This window comes from Parus major, chromosome 8, assembly GCF_001522545.3.
Source record: "Parus major isolate Abel chromosome 8, Parus_major1.1, whole genome shotgun sequence".
NCBI classification, from domain to species: Eukaryota; Metazoa; Chordata; class Aves; order Passeriformes; family Paridae; genus Parus; species Parus major.
The window spans coordinates 26,540,127-26,549,817 of record NC_031777.1 but is presented as its reverse complement, the minus strand read 5'-3'; the positions used below and the strand labels follow the sequence as shown (position 1 = coordinate 26,549,817).

The following is a 9,691-nucleotide window of genomic DNA, read 5'->3' as shown; positions in this document are numbered from 1 at the left end:
GGATGCCGATGCCGGGGCCCATGGGAAGGAGCGGGGCCGGGCCTGAGGCGGCGGGGGCGGTCTCGGGCGGGGCCGGGCAGCAGCAGCAGCGGGAGCATGGCGGAGGCCGAGCAGGACGGCGTGTCCGGAGCCCCGGAGCCGCCGCGGTACCGGGGAGCGCTGCACCCCGACACGTGGGAGCAGGTGAGGCGGCGGGGCCGGGCGCGGGGCCGGGCGGGCCGAGCCGAGGGCGCTGTGCGTGTCCGTGTGTCCGTCCGCAGGAGCTGGAGGCCATCCCCATGTTCATGAAGCGCTGCCCGGCCGAGATCGATGCGGCTCGGCAGCCCGAGCTCGCCTGCCTGCAGTCGCTGCTGTTCGACGAGGAGCGGAGCCCCGCAGGTGCGCACCGGGCGGGGCCGCCCCGCCGGGAACCGGGCTGGCCCCGGGCCCCCTGACCCCGCTGCGTGCCCGCAGAGCTGGCCCTGATGTACAAGAACGAAGGGAACGAGTACTTCAAGGAGAAGGACTACGGCAGAGCGGTGGCCGCCTACTCGGAGGGGCTGCGGAGACGCTGCGGGGACGCGGAGCTGGACGCGGTGCTGCTCACCAACCGAGGGGCTGCACATTTCCACCTGGGTAAGGAGCCTCCGACCGCCTGGCACGGCGCCTCCGCGCTCCAGAGCTGCTTTTCCTCCTCGTTTGGGATTTCCTTTTTGTTTGTTTTGGTTTTGTGATACGGCAGGGTGAGTAGTTTATCCGTGAGAAAGAGAATCCTTGAGCCCTGAAGACCTGGCTCACCTCAGCACACGGCTGAGTGCGGGGTTTGTTCTCTGTTCCTTCCAGCTGCTGCTTGCTGCTCGAGCCTTGGCTCCAGGACAGAGCAAAAACAGTGGTTTTTGGAACCATAAGCCAGTTTGGGTTGGAAGGGGCCTTTAAAGGACATTTGGTCCAACCCCTCTGCAAGGAGCAGTGACATCTTCAGCTAAACAAGTTTGTTCAACCTGGCCTTGAATGTTTCCAGGGATGGGGCTCCTGCCCCCTCTCTGGACAGCTTCTGCCAGTACCTCACCACTCTCATTGTAAAAAATTTCTTCCTTACATCCAGTGTAAGTCTACCCTCATTTAATTTAAAACCATTACTGGATGATCTTGGAGGTGTTTACCAGCTTTAATAATTCTGTGACTCTCTTACAGCTACCACCATCCAACCAGCAGTGTCCATGCAGCAGGGAAGATGTTCTGGGCCTTCTAATGCTGCTGTGTGTTGCAGCAGGGAGGGGGTCTGCTCTCACCATGTTATTTACCTCTCATCTGCATGACTTATCCTTGTTCTTTCACTTCTTGTTCTTAGTTTGCTCTTTTGTTACCCTCCTCTCAGCTCGCTGTGATTGTAGAAAGAGTGAATTTCAGGGTCTCTGCATAAAATTCTTTTGTCACCTCCATATCTGGCTGGATTTTAAATACAAGTGGAAGGTTCTGAGCACTTTGACTTGCTTTACAGGTAATTACCGTTCTGCTCTAAATGACGCCATCCAAGCCAAAAAGCTGAAGCCCACCCATCTCAAAGCCATCATAAGAGGTGAGAGTTAAGGCTGGTGTTGCTGCAGCATCCTTTGCGAGCACTTGGCTGTTGTTAACTTCACTTATTGTTCTGTAGTTGTTACCAGCCCTGAAACAGGCTGTCATTAATTGTTGCCTTGTTTCCTTGCATGTTTCTGTGTGTGTAATAATTGTGTTTATGAAGCTTCAGTTACTGTGAGTGGGCATCATACTCTGTTTCCAGATTAATTTCAGAAAGGGAGAGCAGTTACTGGAAGAGATCTCTTCACTTGATATTGCTGTTTCTCCCCAGAACAGAGCTTTGCCTTTTGCTTTGCATTTTCAATTGAAATGTCATTTTGTTCTTCATCTCCTGTATCTATCAGAGGCACTAGGCCTGTTTCTGTAGAGCACAACATAACTTTTCCTGTTTTGCACAATGATTTTTTTAGGGTCTGTTCTTTTTTCCCGCTCCACAGAAAACCCCCTTTTATTTTTCCTAACAAGACAAATGCTGAAATGTTAGTTACAATGATAAAATTTATTTGCAACAGACACTTTTAGCATAATTCTGCTGTTTTATGTGGCTAAATGATAAAAGAGCTGACAAAATACTTTAAATTTTCTTCTCAACGGACCTGCTGGAAGTTTCTGGTTGAACATGACAAAAAATTTAGTGCAGAAACACCAGATCTGATGCTGTCTTTATAATCCCCACTTTTGGAGGAGTTGTACACTGACTCCAACACTGGAAACTTACAATATTAATCCTTTCAGGAGCTCTCTGTCACATGGAGCTAAAGAATTTCCTGGAAGCAATAGAATGGTGTGAGGAAGGCTTGCAAATTGACCCAAAAGAGAAAAAGTTTGTGGAAATGAGAGCTAAAGCTGACAAATTGAAGGTAAATATGAGGGCAGCCTCATCTGCAGTGCTTGTCTCTCTGTGATCCTTGGAGGGAGGGCTCTCCATCCAGGTTTCTGTGTGGTGTGGTGTCCCCAGGCAGGACTGAGTGGTGGTTCCATGTGTTGTGTGTTGAGATGTGCAGGGGAAGGGGCTGGAGGGACCTTCCTGGGCACCCAAACTGATTTCTCCACTTGTGTGACCATGGTGCATCCTTTTCTTACCTCTAGCGAATTCAGGAGCGGGATGCCAGGAAAGCAAAGGTGATGGAGAGGAAAGAGCAGTGTCAGAAGGAAATTTTGCTTGCAGCAATAAAGGTGAGTCGCTGAGAGGGGCTAGTTTTGTGTGGTTTGTGTTTTTTTTAAAGCTTTCCCATTTTTCTCTAGAAGTTGGTTCTCATCTGTTGGCTTTTGAGGACTAGAGCAAAAAAAATTGAGTTAGAGCCATGATTGTCCAAGTCTGCATGGCTCTAGCCCCACCTCCCAGCTTTCTGCATTTCAGGTAACAGCTAATGCAAAATACAGAGCCAGTGTTAGGAGGTGGGCTGAGCTCTGTGGGTGCTCTGGCTGCTGGGCTGTAGCATCACATCAGCCCAGTGAACCTGGCTTTCTTTGCTGCCCACAGGCATCAATTCTGTGGAGGAATAGAAGATAACTGTTCAGTGGGGTAGAGGAGGGAGTCAATCCTGGATCCTCTCCTTCCTCAGTGAATGTTGAAATGACATTAAAATGTTTTGGGCTCTTACATACAGTCAGATCTCTTCTGCTGTTGTTTTTCCAAGGAAAAGAGTGAGCTTTCTTCAGTTCTCTGGAAGAGTAGATGTTCTCAGGGGCTGGTGTGTGTAGTTGCACCCTGCTAGGTCCCAAAGATTTTAGATGCATCCCTTTCCACATGTTTTCTCTCCATGTGTGGGCTCCTCTGGAGTCCCACTTCTCTTCATCCTTTTCATGAAGGGTTTGGATATCTGGCTGAGGTTCTGGATTCTACTGGGAAGTCCAGTCACCTGAGTCTGATACTGTGGGAAAGCTTTGGATGGCATGTTTAGGAGCTGACTCATTAACAACATAATTTGACCTTTTACTGACTGCTAATTTTTTGTTCTTATTCTCCTCACCATAACTGTTTGATTTTTAGTTGGTTTTTGGTCTTTTTCCTCCCTCCCCTCCAGGAAAGAAATATCAAGCTGGCTCTTGAGCCTTCAGATGAAGAAGAGGAAGTGTCAGATGGCCTGGCTGAGATATCCTTAGATGGGTTCCACTCTGACAGTGCCACAGGGGCAAAAGTGCACTTGGATGCCGATGGCAGCCTGAACTGGCCTGTCCTCTTCCTGTACCCTGAGCACGAGCAGACAGATTTCACTGTGGCTTTCCATGAGAATTCCAGGTGAATGCACTGCCAGCAGCACTCCTGCATGGAGGAGGTGTTTGAGCAAATGAGAACAGGCAGCAAGTGAAACACTGCCATGCTGGTGGAGCAGTTCCAGATTTGTAATCACACAGCTGACCCTGCTTTTGAGCAGGAGGCTGCACTAGATGACCTCCTGAGGTCCTCTCCAGCCTGAATTATTCTGTGATTTACATAAATTTATAGTGCAGACAAAGCCATTTAGCCAGGGTGACAGAAGAGGCTTGCAGAGCAAGGTCAGAGCAGTAATTAATTAGGGCCAGGGATACCTGTGACCCATCCACACGTGTGGGCTCATTAAGGTGTTGTCTCAAAGCCCTCCAAACACAGCGTCTCAGAAAAAAAGGTTAAACTTAAAAATTATAAAAAGCTTCCAAAGGGGGGCCTCAAATAACCAGCAGTGACCACAAAGTTCTCACCAGGGCTTTCAGCAGATCTGAAAGTGCTGCAGACCTTTCAGTGACTGGCAAGCTCGGAATTCCACGCTCCTTTATGTCAACTTCAACTTATAATCTTGTAGTGTTAAACAGACTTGGAATTTGTGACTTTTTCTTTGTTGGAAGACATATTCCTCAGATCTATTAATAATTTTAGGACTTAAAATTACAGTGCCAGCAGATTAGTAAAGTTGTGGTACTTTCATGGTAGTGTTCACTGTCCCTTTTTGTGACTAAAGGAAGTGGAAATGGATTTTTGGAACACACTGGATTCCAACACTCCTGAAGTAGCAAAGTAAAGAAGCCTTTGACACACAGACATATTCTCATCACTCTGATCTGGTGAAGCATGGGACTGTGTTGAAGGAAAATCCATTTTAGACAAAATGCAGGGTGTTTTATCTTGACATCTTTTTCAGTGTGAAAACGTAAAGTTAAAAATAATTTGTTGTTGCAGTGCTCAGATTTGAAGCCAATAACCCGAGTTACAGAAAGGCTTTGGATTCTTTGGGAAAGTGATGAGTTTGAAGGGAAGGAGCTGTTGGTGATCTAAACTTGCTTTCAAGTCTGTTGTTTAATTTGCTAATGTATTTTTGCCATCATTCAAGTGCAAGTGTACAAGTTATTGAACCTGAGCACTTTGTCTAAGCTGACCAAGTGTATTTTGGCTTTTAGGTTTATTGATCATTTAATGGTGATGTTTGCTGAGTTACCTCCTTGGGATTTAGAGAAAAAATACCTTCCCAACAATCTTGAGGTGAGAAGTTTGACTTTCCTTCAATTTCAGGGTTGTTGTGGGGTTTTTATTTCTGGGGTGAGAGTGTGCACAGCTCTGAGGGTATGGAAGTGTTGGCATCTGTTTACCATGCACAGATGTGGAACAAGGACTTATAAACTCAGACATTGCCCATGTGTGCTGACAGAATTGACTTATGGAAATGGAAGATGTCTTCTACTTAGACTGTGTTTGACAGAAGGTATTTATAGATATTGCTTAGATTCCATCTTTGTAACAGTAATTGAGATTTAAACCATCAAGCTGATAGGTGGCCTGGTTTTTTAATTGCATCATGGAGTTTCTCAATACAAATAAGGAAATATTATTTTAAAAATAATTTCTTTTTAAAGTGGAGTTACTTAAGCACATAATCAGATCAAGATAATATATCTCTATTAACACTTCAGCAAAGGTGGGCTGTGAGTTGGTTGTGGCTGCAGCAGGTTTTGAGAGTGTTTCTGAAGTTGTACATAGAAGGATATGAATGTTTATTTTTCATTTTCCACTTCAGTGTCATCTGTGCCAGGCAGCAGCACAACCCTGTGTACAGTGAGCAGACAGGTCCAGAAGGACAGTGGCTGTGTACTTTTCCAGGTTAAATCCTGTGTGTATTTACAGTCTAAGGCACCATTGCTGGATTTTAATCTCTTAAATCAACTCTGTTTTGTTCAAATACCTCAAAACCTGCTCAGTTTATCTCCTAACATTGCTGCATTTCACCTGTTAAAAGGCAGCCCTTAGATTTGGATTGATTGCCTGTAAAGCATGGGAACAGCCAGTGTATTTTACCTTCCTGCTGTCACTGCCAGGAGAACCTAAGCTGGTTTATACAGGGAAAACTTGGAATTCACACAGAACAATTTCTGCCTTGCTGAATTTTGCATCCTACAGTCAGGTCAAGCTGCAGAGGTTTGACAAAACCCTAGCTGATAATGGTGTGCTGTTACAGGCCTTTCAGCAGCTTAGTGCTTTCCTTCATGTACCCCAGACACTTAATAACACTCCCCCAATTTTTTTTCCAGCTCTATTTTGAGGATGAGGAAAGAGAAGAAATGTATGAGGTGAACCCAGAACACACATTGCTACAAGTGCTGCAGCATGAAAGGTGAGGCTGTACCTGTCCATGTGCAGGGGAAAAAAGGCACAAAGTATGAGCTTTAAGTCCAGTTTGTTCTTAAATAGTCCTAACTCTTCTCTGACTTCATAGTCCTGCCTCTTGAAGGTATAAAGCTGCCTGGATTTTGTGTCTGGCTTTAGTGACTTACATTTTCCCCCCAAAAAATGAACAACTTTCCAGGACTGGATGGAGATGGGAAAGGGAGCTGGGCACAGCTGAGCAGCACAGAAGGGCTATTCCAGATCCCATCTACACAGTACTACTTTAAAAAAGAAAAACAAAAAGAAAAACAGGCAGCAGCCGCTCAAGAGCGTGTTGAAGGTTAACAATGCTCTCGCTGTTCACACTGCTGCGTGAGCAGCCCCTGGCACAGCACGCAGCTCTGTGCTGCTCTGAAACTGCCTTTAAAGAGTTCTGCTTTTACTGAGAGAGAAGAATTTGCTGTTTGTGAAGCCAGAAGATTCCTGTGCAGCCTGTGCTGTTGAGTTGCACCATCTCATAGCTGTCTGGAGCTGCTGCACAGCACGGGGGGCTCGGTCTGTCGCAGTGGGAGCGGGATCTCCGCCACTCCATAAAACTCAGCAGTGTCCATAAGCCCTCAGATTTCAGGCTGTAAGGGCAGTTGCACAAGAACCCTCCTTCCAGAGGGAGAGTAACAGCTGCCTTAATTAAAAGAAGCTGTTGGGAGACGAGTTGATTCATAAAACACTCCTCCTCAGATGTGCTTAGCCCTGGCTCCAAGAGGCTCTGCTAATCAGCATGAAAGCTCGTCACCAGCCTTTGGGAGGTCAGTCTTTGTGGAGCTGGGCAGGAGTCACTTGCTTTGCAGGACACTGAGCCAGCTACAAGGAAGCCAAGGACTCCTTTTAATCTTTGCAGGTATTTTGTAAAGGCCGGGACCCCAACAGTTTTGGTATTTGCCAAGCGTTCTCCTTTCTCTAAGAAATACTTCTCTGGCAAGAAAGTGCATCGACTGTAATGAGCAAGAATGAAACAAGGAATCCTGTGCAGGAGGCTGCTGCTGGTTAGCCCAGCTCCAGGCTGCAGATTTCTGCTTGAACAAAAATACCTTGCACTCTTCAGGGGAGGAAAATAATCTTGGCACACAGGGAAACTTCCAGGGGAGCAGCACAGGAGAAGGAAGGGCTAACATGAGGGGATAATTTGTTTAAAAGGGAACCCAGCTGGCTTGCAGAAGGTCTCCTCTATGATAGGCTGCATGTGGTTTTGAAATAAACCTGAAGCAGTGCCAAACACTGGCTGGGGTTGCAGTAACAGCAGCTGGGAATGTACCTCCTTACCTGAGAAGAATCACAGATTTCCTCGGAGGTGGGCTGTCGCTGCTGGGGTTTAACAGTGGTGGCCTGGGGTGATCCCTGCCTGTTGCAGTGAGGTGGATGCAGTCAGGGTCCTGTTGGCTGTGCTGCTGGCCTGGGTACAGCAGTGCTCTTTGTTTGGAGCAGTGTTTGACTGACCCTTTTTATACCTTCCTGAGTGTCCTACAGAACCTGGAATAAACATGGCTATTTTAAGCAGACTGACTTCTGCCTAATGAATGAGACAACATTTTTTCTCGCCTTGTGAAATACCCAACACAACACCCTGATCCATTAAGGTAATTGGTACAGCCAATATCCAGGGTCTTCTGCACTTCTGTATTTGCATTTGGCTTTTAATTAGAAGTAATTCTCAATCTCTCATTTCTTTCTCTTCTGCAGTGTCCCTGTGACTGCAGGAATACACTGCAGCTTTAGACACAGCTAATGTACGGGGTGTTAGAAAGCTGTTCAGCCATAAAACACTCCTGCTTCGATCATGGAGGCTGGCTGCAGGCAGCTCTAGAGAAAATTTCCATCTCACTATTCCTAAATTTCCGCACAAACACATCAAGAGCACCTCCACCTGAGGATGGTGCAGTTGGATGTCCAGAGCTCGGGGTTGCTTTACAGCAAGGCAGCCGGGGGTGGGCTCTGGGTCCTGCTCAGAGGGCAGGGAGCTGTGCCGCCAGGTGCCACAGGCTCAGTGCATTGCACACCACGCAGAGGAGGTTGCACAGCGAGGACAGAGCGTGGCAGAGGGCGAAGTGCCGGGCCAGCTGCCTGTAGCTGGGGTTGGAGGCTCGGAGCTGCCTGCGGGGCTCGCTGGCCGCCAGCCCCAGCTCCTGCCCCAGCCCATGGCCGCGCTCCATCTGCTGCAGCTCGGCCGCGCTGGCGGAGGTGGCCTGCCCAAAGCACTGCGCGTTCAGCACCGAAGCGATGATGCAGATGAAGAAGATGATGAGCTGCGGGGGAGAAAAGCCCACCCTGAGCATCTCACACGTGTGGTGGGTTAAATCTCCCTCCCCCCCAGCCCCCTGGCTCCCCGCAATTTGGGTGCTTGTGGGCTTCTTCCAGCCGGAGCCCTGCGTGGGTCTCCGTGGTTTTGGAGCCGGCCGCTGGAGCAGAGGAAGGGCTTTGGGCCGTGGGCAGCTCACGTTTGGAAGGGGAGGGTACCTGGCTCGTGTGCTCCTTGCCGAGCTCANGTTTGGAAGGGCAGGGTACCTGGCTCGTGTGCTCCTCACCGAGCTCACGTTTGGAAGGGGAGGTTACCTGGCTCGTGTGCTCCTCGCCGAGCCGCTCGCTGCCGTGGGACATGGCAAACAGCGTCAGGTTGAGGAAAGCACAGGTGCAGCTGATGTGGAAGTAGTAGGGGAAGAGCTGACGCTGGATGGAGCCGAAGGTGTGGCGAGGGAGGTGCCTGCTCATCACAAACCCTGCACGGGGGAGAGCAGGTGAGTCCTGGGGCAAAGCCCCCTCCCCTGTGCCACCCCCCTGGGCAGAGAGCACAACGCAGCCCAACCTACCGGCCACGAAGGTCACCCAGAACTGCATTCCCCAGGAGGTGGAGAGGAAAAGCAGGTGCAGCAGTTTGATGGTGTTGGAGGGCTCCGTGTCACTTGCCATGGTGTCCTGGATGGGGACAGGTCCCTTCATGTCAGCCAGGACGCCCCGAGCTCGGCGCTGAGCTGTGGCTGCTGCTGTCACCTTGCTGCTCGCAGGGCAAATGCAGTTCAGGTTCACAGACCTGCTTACTCAGGAAAAGCTTTGGAGCTGGCACAGCCCCATTCCAGCCCCACCACCACACACCCAGCTGGGCTGCAAACCCGCTGTTCAACCCCCTCGTGTCCCAGGGGCAGGGCACTGCTCAGCACCTGATGGAAACAGATGGTTTGGGTGGACTTTTGGCAAAGTCCAGCCAACTCCCCGTCTGACCCTTGGTAGCAGGAACAAGCAGAAAGTCAATAAAAAGGGGAAGAGAAAAGCTGTAACAAATACACCTGCCCACGCTGTGGCCATCAAAGAGGCCTCTTGGCCAGGGGGAAGCCCCTCTGTTTAAAAACAGCAACAGCTTCTGTTTAACCAAAACCCTGGGGCTCACACCGCTGCCCCAGACCCTGCACAAGAGCACAGACAGCAATGGGTGGAAGGAGGCTTTGAAGGAGCTGCCTGATCTTTCAGTGCAAGGAGCACTCTGAAAATTAATTAAAACAAAGCTTC

General features: G+C 49.2%; 2 protein-coding genes across 7 annotated transcripts; one reads left to right on the top strand and one right to left on the bottom strand.

Annotated features, from left to right (window-relative positions):
* Positions 1 to 6: 6 nt before the first annotated feature.
* On the top strand, positions 7 to 7,696 carry TTC4 (tetratricopeptide repeat domain 4). Of its 5 annotated transcripts, none has more exons than XR_004498471.1 (10): positions 7 to 378; positions 454 to 615; positions 1,481 to 1,558; positions 2,296 to 2,420; positions 2,650 to 2,736; positions 3,588 to 3,802; positions 4,936 to 5,017; positions 6,061 to 6,143; positions 6,875 to 6,942; positions 7,035 to 7,696. XR_004498471.1 is itself a non-coding variant. In XM_015636680.3 (10 exons), exons 1-10 carry the CDS (start codon positions 97 to 99, stop codon positions 7,132 to 7,134), a joined length of 1,137 nt encoding a protein of 378 aa, XP_015492166.1. In that variant the 5' UTR covers positions 67 to 96; the 3' UTR covers positions 7,135 to 7,696. The 5 variants fall into 5 exon arrangements, 3 of the variants coding, with proteins under 3 accessions (XP_033372237.1, XP_033372239.1, XP_015492166.1); XR_004498470.1 differs by having other exon boundaries at positions 6,336 to 6,942; XM_015636680.3 differs by lacking the exon at positions 6,875 to 6,942 and having other exon boundaries at positions 67 to 183; positions 261 to 378.
* A 93-nt stretch (positions 7,697 to 7,789) lies between these two features.
* On the bottom strand, positions 7,790 to 9,517 carry TMEM205 (transmembrane protein 205). 2 transcript variants are annotated; one of them, XM_033516349.1, is made up of 4 exons: positions 8,998 to 9,517; positions 8,744 to 8,907; positions 8,123 to 8,436; positions 7,790 to 8,061 (listed from the first exon to the last, which is right to left on the bottom strand). In XM_033516349.1, the coding sequence occupies exons 1-3, from the start codon at positions 9,125 to 9,127 to the stop codon at positions 8,137 to 8,139; spliced, it is 594 nt and encodes a 197-aa protein (XP_033372240.1). In that variant the 5' UTR covers positions 9,128 to 9,517; the 3' UTR covers positions 7,790 to 8,061; positions 8,123 to 8,136. The 2 variants fall into 2 exon arrangements, with proteins under 2 accessions (XP_033372240.1, XP_015492169.1); XM_015636683.3 differs by having other exon boundaries at positions 7,790 to 8,436; positions 8,998 to 9,508.
* Positions 9,518 to 9,691: the final 174 nt, after the last annotated feature.

Excerpts from the sequence above, each read along its gene's own strand:
- TTC4 (XM_033516346.1), top strand. The coding sequence starts at position 9 with ATGCCGGGGCCCATGGGAAGGAGCGGGGCCGGGCCTGAGGCGGCGGGG. Across the intron at positions 616-1,480 it reads GGCTGCACATTTCCACCTGG|GTAATTACCGTTCTGCTCTA; the intron begins GTAAGGAGCCTC and ends CTTGCTTTACAG. Across the intron at positions 5,018-6,060 it reads ACCTTCCCAACAATCTTGAG|CTCTATTTTGAGGATGAGGA; the intron begins GTGAGAAGTTTG and ends TTTTTTTTCCAG.
- TMEM205 (XM_033516349.1), bottom strand. The coding sequence starts at position 9,127 with ATGAAGGGACCTGTCCCCATCCAGGACACCATGGCAAGTGACACGGAG. Across the intron at positions 8,908-8,997 it reads CTGGGTGACCTTCGTGGCCG|GGTTTGTGATGAGCAGGCAC; the intron begins GTAGGTTGGGCT and ends TCCCCCGTGCAG. Across the intron at positions 8,437-8,743 it reads GCGAGGAGCACACGAGCCAG|CTCATCATCTTCTTCATCTG; the intron begins GTAACCTCCCCT and ends TCTCCCCCGCAG.